The sequence below is a fragment of the Tachysurus vachellii genome, chromosome 13 (assembly GCF_030014155.1).
Source record: "Tachysurus vachellii isolate PV-2020 chromosome 13, HZAU_Pvac_v1, whole genome shotgun sequence".
In the NCBI taxonomy this organism is placed as follows: domain Eukaryota; kingdom Metazoa; phylum Chordata; class Actinopteri; order Siluriformes; family Bagridae; genus Tachysurus; species Tachysurus vachellii.
In genome coordinates, this window is record NC_083472.1 from 3759776 (window position 1) to 3777516 (window position 17741).

Consider the following 17741-nt stretch of genomic DNA (forward strand, 5'->3'; position numbering starts at 1 on the left):
ATACATTTCGGCAGTCGTTCCTTTTTCAAACACTCGAGTGCCGCCAATTGTTTGGGGGTGGAATTGCGTCTGTGATCGTTGTGAAAAATTCTCCGGTCGCTCTTCTTGTCAACAATTGATGGAACGGGGGCCAATCAGGGGCCAATCAGATTTCAGCAGGGGCCAGGGCCCATGTGGCCCCGCCTCTAGAACCGCCCCTGATTTGGATGTACAAATCTAACAGTATGACATTCATTCATTAATTAAAAAGAAAAAAAACTGCTTCCATCAGCCTGTATTGTACAGTATTTTCTCTTCAGCGACATGCCAATATGAAATATTTAGGCATTCCTGACATCCCTTCAGGATTTCTCACATAAAGGTCACATGTAAATAGCCGCATAGAAAAGCCTTCTTTAAGAACAGCATTTGCCAGACTGTCAGACTGTCCGGGAAGGATGCCATAGCTCCTTCATTCTATTGTTACAGAGCCATGAACGGCTTTAAATGCTTCTCCTGCAGCAGGGTTTCCTCAGAAATGCTCTTTAACGTCCCCAGACATCACGGTCCATCTCGTTTGATATGGAGTGAGCTGCTTGGAGCACTTCTTGATTGAGACATTAATGTGTGTTTGCCAGGGAGCAATGTGGGGAGGCTGAGTGGCCATGAGGATGGGAGGAGAGGGAAGTTCGACAGATGATGTCTCATAAAATATTCACTCTTAACCATGCTTTGTATCTAACAGCCACGCCGTTTCCTTCCTCTTTATCGCTTCGCGTATCGCTTCCTTTCGTCCGTTCGAAATCTTCACTCGTAGACGATCTCTTTCCGTTAATTACAAACATTTACAAACTAAATTTATTGAAGTAGTTTGGACAAAACATCTATACATATATACAGTAAATTCTGCATAATTCCTTTTTAGAGTGATGTATTAATTCAATGTAAAAGCAATTAGAATTAAAGCATTACATTTTTTCTTTTGTTGCGTTTTATTTTGTCTTATCAACTGTTTATACATCTTAATAACATAACGAACGTCTTCTGAAAAAGCGACCTGTTTCGCGGAGGTTCTACGGCATTAAACGTAACCATAAACGGATAAAAAATAAATGAGCTGTCGTTCTATAATAAATAAAAATTGTAATCGTTAAATCGCTGTGGTACAGTATGCGAGAAAACTGGACGATTTCGAAGGAGTTTGCAATTTCTGAAAATGAACGCAGATTTTCTGCAGATTCGGACCGAGATGCACAGTGTGACATCATCGCAACACGCATTCAGCTAAAGCTATCTTCTGGTCATTTGAGTAAAGCATGGGTACAGTACAGCTATCATAGAAGCTTGTTACATCATTTAATCAAAAAAGCACAAAAAAAATAAAAAAATACGCAAAAAAAATCAAGAAATTTTGGCTGCAATCATCACAATAAATAAATAAATAAATGAATAAAATTGCTTTCGAAAACCTAGAGGGATTGTTCACTATATATTATACTTTAGTCTAGCGTCCATCTGTGTGCATGCATCATGTGACATGGTACAACACTAGTTCTTAGTCTAACCTTCTCCAGCCCATTAGGTCCTATTGATCCCCATATACTAAATATCATAAAACACAGCTGGAACCTTTGGGATTAGTCGAGCGGTCAGTGGAAAAATCCGAGCATCATCATCTTTATGGATGATACGAATCTGGGGTTGCATGCAGAGTAGAGTTCAGTGTTTCTCTTTTGTTTTGTTTTTTTTTTGGCTCACTCTGTAGGAGAAGAAGAGGAGTACATCTGCCACTGCTACTAAATCCTGGGTTTAGCCAAAAGATTTTTAAACGAGACGCCTCCACATTTCTGGCTGTGACCCTGGGCAGAGCTTTATCGGCTTGTGAGGAAAAAAAAAATCTTGGCATGGAAACTATAGTGCGTATTGGGTTTCTTACCGATCGTAGTCCATCACTGCTATTAACAGACTTATTTGGTCTATGTTCTCAGGAGGGACGTCGAAAACTATGGCTTCGTTGTAGACGGGGTTCAAGGTGTTCCTCTTGGTAGACGTTTTCCGCTTTTTCAGTCTCCGTCCGTCGCACATGAGGGAGACTTTTACGTAAGGGTCTGAAATGTAGCAGAAATATTAAACTGACTTTCTTGAATGATCAATAAACATTATATAACATTTTAAACAGAAACCCCTGACCTTCAAATTAAAAGGTTTCTTGTGTTTGCTAAAAAAAATACAACCTTTTTACACACATCTAATTCGACAGCAACACAACACTTACTGCGGTGTCCTCAGTTGTCTTGTTATTTTATAGTTCTATTAATTTCATAGTTTAAATCTATGGATATAAATTTATGGATTAAATCTCTCCTTCTGGATTTCCTGAATATTATCTAATCGTATTTCTACCCACTCGCCACATTTGCAACTTCCTCCATCTTATGTTGTGTCCTCTGGGCATCCTGACATTCTTCTTGCACTTCTTTGCTAAATGTCTTACAATGCATTCTTCAGATTAGCTCTGAGCACCGAGCAGGTCGAGTCAAAATGTCGCTACACGCTGTATTTCTGTTCGTTCTGTCTTGCTGCTGGATGCATTCACATTTCTTTTTAACAGCTTGGAGTTGGTCTTTTTGTGGGAAATAAACCAGAATCGTTTCTATTGTGATGACACGATGGTGCAGCGGATAGCGTTCCCTTCCTCACAGCTCCACTGTCTTACTTGTTGCCTACTATTTTTCTTAGATCATAAAACAATTCCCAGAGGCCAAAAAATGGCATTCGCTCCTGTTTGGTTGTGTTCATGTTTATCATGTTTGACTCCTCAGTGGTAGTTAATATGATGCCCTTATGAAATTAGACACTCAGGACTTTAAATTCAGGGTCTCCGATTTTTGAGAAATGCTTCGGAAAACTGAGTCGGGCCGAATAATAAAAAAATCAAAAACAAAAATCAAAACAAACGTGTAGCCAATGAGTAGAAAGGGGCGGGGCTTGTCAATATGTGCGGAGAGAGTGTTCAGTGTGCATGTGTGACATTAGCAGAAAGCTTTTTTAACATTGACATGGAGGATACAAACAAAGAAAGAAAGCGAAGAAAGATTTACGATAAGGCAAGAAGTAGGACGTGTTAATATAGGATCAGCTTTCCAGCACTGGAGAGAACTGAAGGAGCAGGAAGTTGGTGCATATTCACAGATTGGAGTTTCCTGAGTCAATAACTCCTGAGCTAAACGCTGTTACTACACAAATAACACCTCTTTTCTATCGTAGTAATGTAGAGAGGCAGCTACAACCGCGTTTTGTGTAGTAACAGCGTTTAGCTCAGGAGTTATTGACACGGGAAATTCAACTTTACTTAAGACGCCAAGGCGCTTTTTTTCCTTCTCGATAGGTGAGTAACGTTGGTTTTGCTTTGTTACACAGAACTAATATATGCCTTTGTCCTTTACATGATTATGCTTGTGTGTCATTTTTGCTTGTTTGTTTATCTGCAATCGTATTGTTCTTCCCTTCAGCTATGATAAAGACACATTTCTTTCCATTATTTGCCTGGGTTACGTATGTATGTGTGGGCGGAGCTATCAATACAGGGGTGGCACCCGTTTGGGTTAGGGGCGTGTTTGTTTTGGTGATTTCAAATGTCGACGTTGGCTTTCAAAAATCAGAGACCCTGCCTTTAAGTATTTGTAGTATTTCTGTTTGTAACTAGCCTACCAAGAGAAATATATACATAGAAAATTTCTGAAAAAAAAAACAAAAACGGTTATTTTTTTCCTATACAAATGTAAAAAGTGATATCAAACCCATTTCTGCTCTCTGAGACGCCCCAATTGTTTGTTTTAAGGTTTTAAGGTGTTTATCTCCATCCCCTAAAATTCAGTGTATGGTTATCAACAGAGGGATAAACACACGGCTCACACTGAAAGACAACAGAGTCCTGACTCATTTTAGATTAGACTCACAGCCAGAAAATCATTCATCTGTTTACACTGATTGAAAATGTCCATTTCGATTCTACTGACAAACTGGAACAGATGAACTGGTAAAAAGAGTTGAACTTAGAAATAAAAGTTTACCTGCTTCCTTAAAAAATGTCTCAAGTGTTCAACAGTCCACAGATTTCTGTGTTTTAAGTTTAATTTGCGAAAACATTAAAAAACTTCTGTTTGATATCTAAAACTTGTCATAACAACTTTTAGACATACTAAATTGGGATAAAGCTTCTATAAACAGGGCTATCTTCAGCTGTGTGATTTACAGTACGTGTGCATTCGTATGTTGCCATGTTGATGAAGGTAATCCTAAAACATCTTTCATTACAAAATAAACCTTCGGATCTACTAAAGATCAGGGGTTTATTATAAAGACAATTATACAAGAGGTCCAGTCTGGGTTTTCCTTTATAGAGATTATAATTAAGACACGGAATACCTGAGGCTCCTGTGATGTCCATAGCTTTCAGGTTTCTGGCTTTGATGATGGTGATGGTCAGTCGGCCCGCGGTCGGAAGGTAGCAGAGTGAAAACATCAGGTCGCCCAAGTCCACGTTATCCTGCAACATCATCACAATGTACACAAATACACTCAACTACTAATTACATGCTATTTGAGCAACTACTACAAAACTACAGTATTAATATCCATATGATATCATCCATATGATCCATATCATCCATATGATATATAGTGGTATGATCTCCACTACATCATAATCATCATAATCCAATCACAATGATCCCCAATACATTATAATCCATCCACAATCCAATCTAAATAATCTCCACTGCATTATAATCCATCCAAAATCCAATCCCAATTATCTCCAGTATATCATAATCCATCCACAATCCAATCCCAGTTATCTCCACTACATTATAATCCATCCAAAATCCAATCCCAATTATCTCCAGTACATCATATTCCATCCACAATCCAATCCCAGTTATCTCCACTACATTATAATCCATCCAAAATACAATCCCAAAGATTTCCACTACTGTACATTATACAGTAATCCAATCCCAATGATCTCCACTAAATTATAATCCATCCAAAATCCAATCTCAATGATCTCTACTATATCATAATCCATCCAAAATCCAATCCCAGTTATCGCCACTACATTATAATCCATCTGAAATCCAATCCCAATGATCTTTACTATATCATAATCCATCCAAAATCCAATCCCAGTTATCTCCACTACATTATAATCCATCTGAAATCCAATCCCAATGAGTTTTACTATATCATAATCCATCTATAATCCAATCCCAGTTATCTCCACTACATTATAATCCATCTGAAATCCAATCCCAATGATCTCTACTATATCATAATCCCTCCAAAATCTAATCCCACTGATCTCTACTACATCACAATCCGTGCAAAATCCAATCACAGTTCAATCTAAATAATCTACACGGCATCACAATCTGTCCAAAATCCAATCACAATGATCTTCAATACATTATAATCCATTCACAACCCAATCCAAATGATGTCTACTACAGTACATTATAGTCCATCCAAAATCCAATCACAATGATCTCCACTACATTAAAATCCATCCACAATCCAATCTAAATAATCTCCAATGCATTATAGTCCATCCAAAATCCAATCCCAATAATCTCTACTATATTATATTCTATCATCCCTCAAACAACACACAGATTAGTCTTAGCTCATTATCAGTGCCAGAAAATCAACAACCTGCTTTTACACTTTTACCTGAAGGTGTGAAAAAGCCATTTGAGATCCCTGACGAGAGAAAACACCTAGCTGCTGGAACACCCATGTTCTGGAGTTACAGATAGTTTACAGGCATGCGGTGGGTTCCCCCTAGAACTTTTGAGGAACCCAGTGTAGTGACTGAGGAAATCTGGACTCAGTGGTGCTACACTGACTAGTTGGGTTAGTTTTTGTAAACACTTTCAGAAGCCTTTCCCAAATCAGGGAATCCTGCACCTTTCTCTGCTCCAGTTTTTCATTTCACACCCACAGGAGGAGTGGGGCTCTCTAATTAATTAGCACTTCTCTTAAAATAGCACCATTTTCACAAGAACACCACACTATGGATTCACAAACACGCAGAAACGATTTGATTAAAAAGAAAGAGGCAAGAACTTTACATTAGTCCAGATGAAGCCAGTAGAGCATTTTCTCCACTACAACAACCTCCTAATCAATACACAATGGCCAGACTGTATATTTATAATCACATGATGATGATGATGATGATGATGATGATGATGATGATGAGGTTCCCTTTTGTGTCTGGTTCCTCTCAAGGTTTCTTTCTCTCCCATCTAAGGGAGTTTTTCCTCACCACAGTCACCTCAGTCACCTCAGGCTTGTTCATTAGGGATAAATACAAACCTTTGTGTGTAAAAATATACAAAGCCCTATTAAAACCACCACCAACACCACCACCAACAACAAAATTAAAGGTGCCCTTCCACACAAAATATGATATGTGTTAGGTCCATATGTGTTTGTGTTGTGTCGTGAATGTGAAAACGAACTGCTACCTCCCCGGTCAGCTCTAGCCACTGAAAAGAAAAAATAGATTAGAAAAGCTGCTCAGTGTGACGTAGTAATGATTGAGCTCATTACTATTCATGAGCTCTCCCACTTGAGACCGCGCCCCCAGAATTCATGTAGCTCAGTGAGTTCCTATACAGCAAGGATGGCTGAACGTCAACGGTCTTGTGAAGAAGCCGTTCTGCCGCAATTCAAGGTGATTGTAAACAAATTTCCTCTAGCCTAGGCTACTTATTGCGCTGGGTGAATGAATAGTCACGCTCTCATATCCTAGCGGTTAGCCAATCGGAGCCGAGCAGCATAGCTCATTTGAATATTCATGAGAACTGGCGTAAATCGAGCTGAGTCTTCCTGCAGGCTTTCTATACCACACTAGAATGGCTTGAAACAAGGTAACCAAGGCATTTTTTCCACAAAAAAATGTTACAGAGTCCATGGTAAACTTCAGACATTACCACAAAAGTAATGAAATATGTGTGGCAGGGCATCTTTAAACTATAACTGAAGGCAAACCACCCCAAATCAGGCACAAGGCAAATCAAAGGCTGGAGTCAAGACCTGGAAGAAGCACTACAGAGAAAGGAACCTTGTGTCTGGTGATGTCTATGATTTCCAGACTTCAGGTAGCCATTGATTACAAAGGAAAAGCAACCAAGTGTTGGTAATTTAATTTATGGTTACAGCTGAATGGGGACACACACACACTAATATATATATATATATATACACACACACACCTTTCACATATTTTTTATAGTCTTTTCCTCAGCCCTACTCAGCCAACTGGACATCCTTGTATCCTCTATCCAAGCCCATCCACCAATCCAACCATACCAGTAAACGAGTAGTCCGGAACAATAGAGTTGTTTTTTGTTATGTTCATCTTGTTCCATCTATTCTGAAAGGTGAGTCACACTCACAAAACGTTAAGAACTATTGTGAATAAAGTGCAGATGTGCTGATGTGTGTACTGTAATTGCGGCGCAATTTGCTGTGCAAAGAAACTGGTAGAGGTAGTGCTTGTTGTGCTAACAAATCCTGAAAGATTCTATGTATCGTCCTGCCTGAACGGCCTACAGGATGAACCTTCTCCTCATTCTCTCAGCAAGCCTTCTGTCACCTTCTGGCTTTTCCTTTTAGTCATGCTGATATACAGGTAGCTAGTCTTGCTGGAGTCCCTTTGCACACAATGCCTATTATTCTTATACCTACAGTAATTCTCTCTCTCTCTCTCTCTCTCTCTCTCTCTCTCTCTCTCTCTCTCTCTCCCTCTCTCCAAACACACATGCTACTCCTGAGAAACTAGTGACCATTACCACTTCTGCTCTCTGAATTTGCCTGATCCATTCAGAAGCCCTACTTCTTTTTGGAATCTCGTTCCTTAGAAGCCATTCGCTGCTGGTGACAATGACCCCAGATGGGCAGCCTGAAGCATGGCATTGCTGTACGTAATAACATTCTTTGAGACCATAGAGGTGGCTTTGGACTGCTGTTGCCACAGTTAGATTTGCTCTCAGGTCTCCGTCATTAAACGGAAGATGGCTTCGGCAGAAAAGAATCTGTATTTGCATCCCAACCACTAGATTAAAGTTCTGTTTTACACTCTGTAGTCCTGCACCTCTTTTTACTGGAAGAAATTGGCCAGAAAACATAATATCGTACAGTTAAAACTAACATGTCGTCGCTGTCGGGCGGAATCCTCGTATCTCCAAAACCATTATTTTTCAGGAAATTAAAAAAACGCCGTATTTTTTTGAGTTATTAAACATTGTATCGTTAAAGTTGTTATTATACCTTATATTGCTATCATATACTGTTGTGTACCAACATTAACAACATTTTCCCAAAGTCACGTTTTATCGGAGATACAAGCTTTATGACTTGGGAGCAGGGAGATACGAGATTATGATGTCATCGATAAGAACGGTATGGACACAGACGTCGCTGCTGCCAGCAGTGTTCAATAAAGTCTGCGGTTACGTTGAGCCTTTTGACAAGAGACAAGGCTTCAATAGTTCACCAAAGCTAATGACTGTAGTTACATACATCTTCCTAAACTCTATTTTAAAGGTTTAAGAGCTATAAGTGATGCAATACAAAACAGGATAAGCTGTTTAGGCTGTCTAATAGGTGGAGATTAGTCTAATCTGCTCGCAAACTTACCTTCGTGGCTCACGGGTTTCTTTCTGCACAGAAGCATTACAGCTATCGGGTTTTAACAAAACAGACCTACTCAAATGTATCTAACCTGTTTTCACTTGTTAGTGTCCAAAAAACAGTGTTTTAGATGCACAGTGCCAAGAGAGGCATTGTCTATAAGTAGGCTGACTTAAAGTCAGTAAAATAATAATAAAAAAATAATTTAATAGTGGTATCCAAAACATTCAAATATTATATTATATATATTCAAATATTATATTATGCACTGTATCCTGCACCACTGTATCCTCCACCACTGTTGCTTCCTCTCTCTTTACACTCTCTCCATCGGAGAAATATGCCGCGAAGCTCTCGCGCGGAGTGAAGAAGAGGTGGAGTTATGAGATTTCTCAGACAGTTGAAGTATCCAATGGAGTTTAGATTTAGATCAAGACTTTAGATTGGTTAATAACTTGTAAAAATAACAGACCCACGTGGAGACTGACCAATAGCATCGATATGTGAAAAAATCTGAAATTGACAAAATTTGGACATACGAGGTTTCCGCCCGACAGCGACGATGTTATTCTACATGTTAGTACATTTGACTATATAGAGTACATTTATAATCTGCTGCAGTTTCTTTCTCATATCATCTCAGAGACTGTTGCCACCGCAACGGAGAGAAGAGTCCAGTGATGCCTGAGGTCGTTTATGAGCTTCCCGGACTTTGTTCCAGCACCAATTGCTGTAGATAACCTGATCTTGTTCTAGTCTTGGTTTTAAAAACATTATAACAATTACAGGAAGTCACCATAAAAAAAAAAATCAGGAAAAATTTGATGAAAAATAAAAAATTTGATTCAAAATAAAAAAAAACTATTCAAAATTAAAAAGAAATAATGAAAAATTCACATTATTATTCACATGAACAATCACATTGTTATACACATGAACAATCTACTGCTGTTTCTTCACCTCAGTCTGCTAATCCCAGCAAAGTCCTTGTTGTCCTTGGATTTGGATTTGTAAAGCAAGTGAAAAATAATTTCTCATTGAAACAAAGACCCAAAGAAGTGTCTGTTTTACATCTAGTATCTTTTCTCATACTCTTTAGTCTTAATCTTGAGCTGTCTTACTCGTAGTTGATATACTGTAGATCTCAGGCTCGACTTGAACTCTAGTAGCATTGATATCCTCGAGCTTCAAATTGTCCATCAGCATACTTTATCTGTTCTGGTTCCTATCAGTGCATTAATAAAATGACAAAACAGGATGGAAGAAATGGAGAAATGAATGCATGTGTAAGTCATAAATCAGTGTGCACGTAGCTTAAATGGCTTTCTAATGCACAAAGCAGCCAGCACTTGCCCAAGCCCACAGATCCCAGTACTTCCATGGGCTCCTAATTATTCACTGTGATACCTACGTTAATGGAAAGATTAGACCAGATGATAATGTTCCTAAGAGCATAGAAAGTCCGGACTATGACTATGACTAATACCAAAACTATAATGCCTGATTAGTCTTAATACAGTCCTATATGAAAGCCTTTGTCTTGTCAGCTCATACATTTCTTGTATGTAATACAAATATCAATTCCAAAGGCCAGCTTCTACTGAGATTCCGGACTCCTGTGTGTACCCCAGAGAGACCCCAGAGTGTGTATTAAGGTAAATGATACTCTTTATGGGGGTTCAGGAAGGTTCAGGGTGGTTCAGGGCCCTCAGGTCTTTCTCTCAGCAGGATATTTTATTTATTATCAGTAGTGAAAGGTCATGGAGGGCTAGCCGCAGAGACAGGCTCATTATCAGGATGAGTCCCCCCTGACTGTGCCTGTCAGACTGAGAACAACGCTTATTACCACCCAACAGGGGGGAACTGGTGCTGCAGCTGCATTCAGGTGCAATACATATACTGTATGTTTCATTATCGTCAGCAACCATTAAATACAGTATATCATTACAGTAAGTGATTTGCAAGCGCACAGTTGTTACATAAGCTGCAAGATGCACGACTCACAAATTGGTTTCTACCAATTTTATACCAAATGACCACTGACTCACAAGTCCAACGTCGCTGCAGGAAAAACAAACAGCAGCACTTCCAGAGCTCTGTATCTGTCAGGGTAAGACTTTATTCAATCAAACTCACTCACTCACTCATCTTCTACCGCTTATCCGAACTACCTCGGGTCACGGGGAGCCTGTGCCTATCTCAGGCGTCATCGGGCATCAAGGCAGGATACACCCTGGACGGAGTGCCAACCCATCGCAGGGCACACACACACTCTCATTCACTCACACACTACAGACAATTTTCCAGAGATGCCAATCAACCTACCATGCATGTCTTTGGACCGGGGGAGGAAACTGGAGTACCTGGAGGAAACCCCCGAGGCACGGGGAGAACATGCAAACTCCACACACACAAGGCGGAGGCAGGAATCGAACCCCCAACCCTGGAGGTGTGAGGCGAACGTGCTAACCACTAAGCCACCGTGCCCCCCTTCAATCAAACTCCCCTTGAAAAATATATAATGTCGTGGTGGGGAAAATGGCAGTAAATGGCAGAGGAAAGATGCTTATGAAAAGTACTACCTCTAGTTTGCAGTCTGATTTCCATCATTATCAAAAGGGCAAGAGGGTTGCTTTGTTTGTGACAAGTTAAAAATAAAGAATAAAGCATTCATTTTCAGTTCAGCTGCCTGATCTATTATGATGACAATCGGATACCGAGGGGAAAATTTTACTTTAGCCCAAAACTTAGATTTTTGGCTTTTCTGGAATAAAAAGCCAATGATGTAACAATTCAAATAACAATACGTGTAATACAGCACATGTTCAGTCTCCTGTGTCCCATATGTGGAAATTCCAGTCAGCTGACTGTCACATATTCATCATTTGATCTCAAACCCATATATCTTGAATAACGCTTAAAAAAAAAAAAAAAAAAGCGCCTTTGCCATCCCAATACTTTTGAAGGCGATTGTACCTTGTTCATACAAACAGTTAATCCGTCATGTCTTCTGCGGTCGATGTTCCACATAGTCTAAATGTTTAATTTGCATTCATAAAAGGAATCTCCAGTTTCAGAGTAGTGTTAATTTCGTCAGACGAGACGAGACGAGACGAGACGAAATATGTTCGTCAACAACCTTTTTTTCCATGACTAAGACGAGACGATGACAAGACTGCACCACTGTCCAAAAACGCTGACTAAGACTAAATTAACATGCATTATTGTTGACGAAAAAAGACGAGACAAAAATGTTTTGTATAAAATAAAAACTAAGATAAAATCTTCATCAGCTGTTACGCCTTTAAAATATTCACAACGAGCTCGCGGCTTTGCACTGTTTAGTGTGTGCGTAGAAAAAATTTGTCCGAGCGCAAGTCCACCCCTGGTCTAGGCAGGCTTTTTGTGTTAAATTATATTTCCTGTCGCTGCGCAGGCTCTTTTATTGTACATGACAGCTTATGTCCCGATGACCGGTCTTTGCATTATCAATAAAGTAAAAAGAAAGTGATGTGCGGTCAAGTTCGAGTGAAACATATGTGAAACACTTTTTTTTACTGAAATGTTTATCAGTAATAATCTCAGTAATAATGTGTTATTTTAAAAAAAGACTAAAATTTTTTGACTAAAACTAGACTAAAATTAAAAGACTTTTAGTCGACTAAAACTTGACTAAGATATCTTGAGTTTTCTTTTGACTAAAACTAGACTAAAATGACGAGACTTTTAGTCGACTAAAACTTGACTAACAAAAAAGGATATGTGAATGACTAAATATGACTAAAACTAACAAGGACATTTGGCACAAGACTAAGACTAAATTAAAAATAGGTGACGAAATTAACACTATTTCAGAGATTTGTCATTCGGTACATTTTCCACCACTGGATTTTTTTCCTTCTATTAACTTCTAAAGAAAGAAGAAAAAAAAGGGAACTTTTTAAGGAAACATTTGTCCATAGCTCTCCTTACAACACACCTTAGGACATAGGACATGGGGAAGTCGTGGCCTAATGGTTAGAGAGTTTGACTCCTAACCATAAGGTTGTGGGTTCGACTCTCGGGCTGGCAATACCACGGCTGAGGTGCCCTTGAGCAAGGCACCGAACCCCCCAACTGCTCCCCGGGCGCCGCAGCATAAATGGCTGCCCACTGTTCCGGGTGTGTGTTCACGGTGTGTGTGTGCACTTTAGATGGGTTAAATGCAGAGAACGAATATGGGTCACCGTACTTAGCTGTATGTCACGTCACGTCATATTAAAGGAAAATAATCTACTTCAGCATGTTTAAAGATGTGCAGCATCACACCACCTGGTTGTTGGTGCATTTTTTATAACCCCAGACCCACACAGTGTTTACTGCAAAAGCTAGGTGATGTTTCGTTTTAACTGTGTGCAGATGTTTCGGCCCTCAGCCTCTTTGTGTGAGCTCGGCATTAAGGGCTGGGCCTTTGCGAATCCACCGCTTCCCCCAGGCATGCTAATTCAATCATGCTCTTCCGTCTGTAGACTATAGGATAACAGTCGCCTCCACTCTCATAAGCACTTAAATCAAGTCAGCGGTGAAATTATGGTCACTTGCACGCCGTCAATGAAATTACAGCAAGGTTGAGCAGAGCTTTAATATTAGCTGTGAGAGAGTGCAGGCAGTCAATCTTAGGTGATTATCTGAACTCACAAGTCTCTCCGGAGCTCCTCTAAGAGCCCTTTAAAGGTGTACGTCATCCCCAAATACTGACACAGACTGCTCATGGTAAGTGGAAATGAATAGAGATATGTACTGTAAGAATAATATAAATGTAACCATCCTAATTTGGCATCTATGACTTTTCTGTCAGCTCTGGACTACTGTACACAACAGTGAAAGGTATGTTGCTCATGAGATCTAATGAATCTGTGATTATATGATTTATTAAAGCAATCCATAGCTTTTAACAGGCATCTCTTCTATTTGTCGAGTCAAAACCCAACTATCGCAATTAAACAATCACTTAAATCTTTCTTTTTCTTTATCAACACTCTCACTCTCACTCATTTTCTACCGCTTATCCGAACTACCTCGAGTCACGGGGAGCCTGTGCCCATCTCAGGCATCATCGGGCATCAAGGCGGGATACACCCTGGACGGAGTGCCAACCCATCGCAGGGCACACACACACACTCTCATTCACTCACGCAATCACACACTACGGACAATTTTCCAGAGACGCCAATCAACCTACCATGCATGTCTTTGGACATGCAAACTCCACACACACAAGGCGGAGGCGGGAATTGAACCCCCAACCCTGGAGGTGTGAGGCGAACATGCTAAACACTAAGCCACCGTGTCCCCTGCATTAAATTTCATTGTAGGAAAAAATAAATAAATAAATAAACATTATCAGAAACTTCATAATTCATTATCATACTTGGGCACAATGATTATGTCTTAACAAGTTGATTTCTTGTCACGCTGAGATGCTCTCAATAAAGTCTTGCCTGAATTCTATAGTACACTGAGTGATAACTGGCTCACCGTGCTGATAAAGATCAATAAAATTCCTCTAATTATAGAAGGGACAAAAATATCCTTTTTTTTTACAAACCCTTTTGCTTTATTCCCTGACCAACACCTAATTAAAGACCCAAATCTCCTCCTGTTTTTATGTTCAGAAGAACCGCAAAACCTGAATCCATTATGGCTCTCAAATTAGCCCAATGCTAGTCTCATAACTCACAATGTGTAAAACAAACGGTTAATAATTAATGACATTGTAATGTTTACATGTACTATACCAGATCGGAAATGTTTTAACCAGACATTCTTATATAATCCAGATAGTTATGATTTCTGATGATTCAAAAATTTGAGTAAAGAAAATAAAAGCAAATGGAAATGAACACAAAACAGGAAGATAAAGCTAACATGATGGCTGAAAGCAAACGTGAGAATAAAAGACAACTTAGGATGTAAAAAAGACAGGAAAAGCAAACTAGTTAGTAAACGATAATCTAGTGAGTGAATGCTAGCGTAGTGAGTAAATGCTGATAAACTAAGTAAACACTAACTTAATGAGTAAATGTTGATGTAGTAAATACTAACATAGTGAATAAAAGGTTTTTGTCGAGTCAAAATCCAACTATCGCAACGAACCAGTCACTTAAATCTTTCTTTTTCTTTATCAACACAAAGCACTAAATTACATTCTAGAAAGATAAATAATAATAAATAAACATTAGCAGAAACTTCAAAGAATCATTATCATACTCTGGCAAAATGGTCATATCATAACATTACCAAGTCTTACTGGGTTACACAACACAACAAATATTACACCGTTTATATTCTTGTCAGGGTCCAGCCCGGACTTTTGGCCATGTGCTTTTGTTTATGTTCTGTGTCACGTGTCTGCCTCGCCCTTGTTTATTCCTCCCCGCCTCTGCACACCTGTTCCTTATGTGTTAATTGTCATTTACTTAGCCGTGCCACGTTGCCTATGGCAGCACGGAATCCTCGTCGTTTGTCAAGTCTTGTGTCATGTCTTTGGTTGTGTCTGTAGTCTAGTTTTGTTCATTTTAATAAATAAACCAGTTTATTTTATCTATCCTGCATTTGGGTCTGTTTTTATCCACGCATCTGACCAAAATACTTGACTAAAGAAGCAATTAGCATTCAGTTTATTTTATGAAGTCATTAGTGCTAGCTAACATTTGAGCAGGTAGAAATAAAGCTTTTATTACACTGCCAATCTATTTAGCATTTTTAACATTTTAAATTCTTAAATTTACAATCAGCAATTTAAATTATTATTGAAATCTTTTCTTCACATAAAATAACTGAGGAAGATTGGGTCAGAAAGCAAAGGCAGCTCTGATACAGTGCCTCTGGAGTAGGGAGGGTTAAGGGCCTTCCTCAATTGCCTAACCGTCTCAGCTTGGCAGTGCTGGGGCTTGAACCCCGACCAACAAGCCCTAGACCACTTGAGCCAACACTGCCCCAAAAATGACACACGTGGTAAATAATCAAAGAAACAAAACAGCATAAATTTTTGAAAAGGAAATAATAATCGTCTCTGAATTGCAGGAGGTAAAGCCCCCAAAAGTTGGCAAGTTCACACATGTTCATAGTGACCCAGAATGAGAACATGATTAAAACCAAGTAAGCTTGTTTACCTGGTAAATAGGTAAACGCTCAAGTGATAGTGACCTCTGGTGGTGTGGAATGAGATTAGACTTGAGAAAAGTTTTGAATGACCTCTGAACATTTCATCCTGCATATTGTTGAAATAGTCGTGCAAACACTCACTCACTCATTTTCTACCGCTTATCCGAACTACCTCGGGTCACGGGAGCCTGTGTCCATCTCAGGCGTCATCGGGCATCAAGGCAGGATACACCCTGGACGGAGTGCCAACCCATCGCAGGGCACACACACACACACTCTCATTCACTCACGCAATCACACACTACGGACAGTTTTCCAGAGACGCCAATCAACCTACCATGCATGTCTTTGGACCGGAGGAGGAAACCGGAGTACCCGGAGGAAACCCCCGAGGCACGGGGAGAACATGCAAACTCCACACACACAAGGCGGAGGCAGGAATCGAACCCCCAAACTTGGAGATGTGAGGCAAACGTGCTATCCACTAAGCCACCGTACCCCTCGTCATGCAAACAAGCATATCCTATTTCTGTTAAGAATGTAACTTTTAATGTTCTTGCATACGTATGTAAAGTACTGTATTAGCAGCCCTGTAGAAATGTCATCACATGTCTCAGGGCAGTGAAATATCCTTATTGCCAAGGTGAACGTTCCTGGGCAGCTCATTCAGCATCAGTAAATCATCCCGATTGACCTTTTACTCCTCATTCAATAACTGTCTCAGTATCTCCTTTGCTCTAGCTGGGAGAAATGGATTGACCTTTACATACGTTAACTAGCTTGTGTTTTATTTATAGGCGGCCCGGGGATTAAGGACAAATTCAGCTTATCAAACACAACGATTTATATACAACACTGCATTAGTATGGATTTTGTGTTTTTGGTTTAAATGACATATAGGATATTGTTATTGATATTTTTATTTTAATTTATGCCAATTCATCAGATCACTTTCATATCAACGTAAACTATAGATTAAAGCTTAACCCTTGTGTTATGTTCATTCTTTGGACCCTTTGTTACGGTTTGGGTCAAGATGACCTGGTACATTTTTGGGGTTTTAAAAGCACTAGAGAAATAATAAATAAATAAAAACAGTCTTATATCTCAATCCCAAACAACATAAATAACATTTAACAATGAAAGTGACATTTGTTTTTGTGACAAATTTATAATAAAGTTATTGCTATAATAAAAGTGAACAATGTTTCTATTAATGTTTATTATTTTGAACTGATTAATCAAATCAATAAAAGGAGAAGGAGAAACAAAAGTTTATTGAATATTATGTTATTATGGCTGTGAAACATAATGAGTGCAAATGAGGTTACAAAAAATAGTCTTAGTAAAAAAAAAAAATCAGGTCTCTCTCTCTCTCTCTCTCTCTCTCTATATATATATACACACACACACATATATGTATATATGAGAAACCATTTCTGATAATTTAAATAGAGTAGAAAGAAAACAGATTTTTTTCCACAAGGCTGTTGCCATTAGAGACCTTGAATGACAGGACTAATTTAAAAATCAGGCCTAATCCAGAAATGTCAAATATCACTAGCTGGCAGAGTTTAAATACTTAAAGCCAGTTTCTGTTGACTGTTAAGTTGATTTCTTGTCACGCTGAGATGCTCTCAATAAAGTCTTGCCTGAATTCTACATGTATAGTGCACTGAGTGATAACTGGCTCACCGTGCTGATAAAGATCAATAAAGTTCCTCTAATTATATAAGGGACAAAAATATCCTTTTTTTTTTACAAACCCTTTTGCTTTATTCCCTGACCAACACCTAATTAAAGACCCAAATCTCCTCCTGTTTTTATGTTCAGAAGAACCGCAAAACCTGAATCCATTATGGCTCTCAAATTAGCCCAATGCTAGTCTCATAACTCACAATGTGTAAAACAAACGG

General features: G+C 39.1%; 1 protein-coding gene across 1 annotated transcript in view; it reads right to left on the reverse strand.

Annotated features, from left to right (window-relative positions):
• syt9b (synaptotagmin IXb) overlaps window positions 1-17741 on the reverse strand; it is a 60544-nt gene that overhangs the window by 9341 nt on the left and 33462 nt on the right. Inside the window, exons 4-5 of the mRNA XM_060885041.1 lie at window positions 4408-4528; window positions 1916-2087 (exon numbers count right to left, since the gene is read on the reverse strand). Coding sequence (XP_060741024.1) covers window positions 1916-2087; window positions 4408-4528 — 293 coding nt within the window. The remainder of the gene's footprint in view (window positions 1-1915; window positions 2088-4407; window positions 4529-17741) is intronic.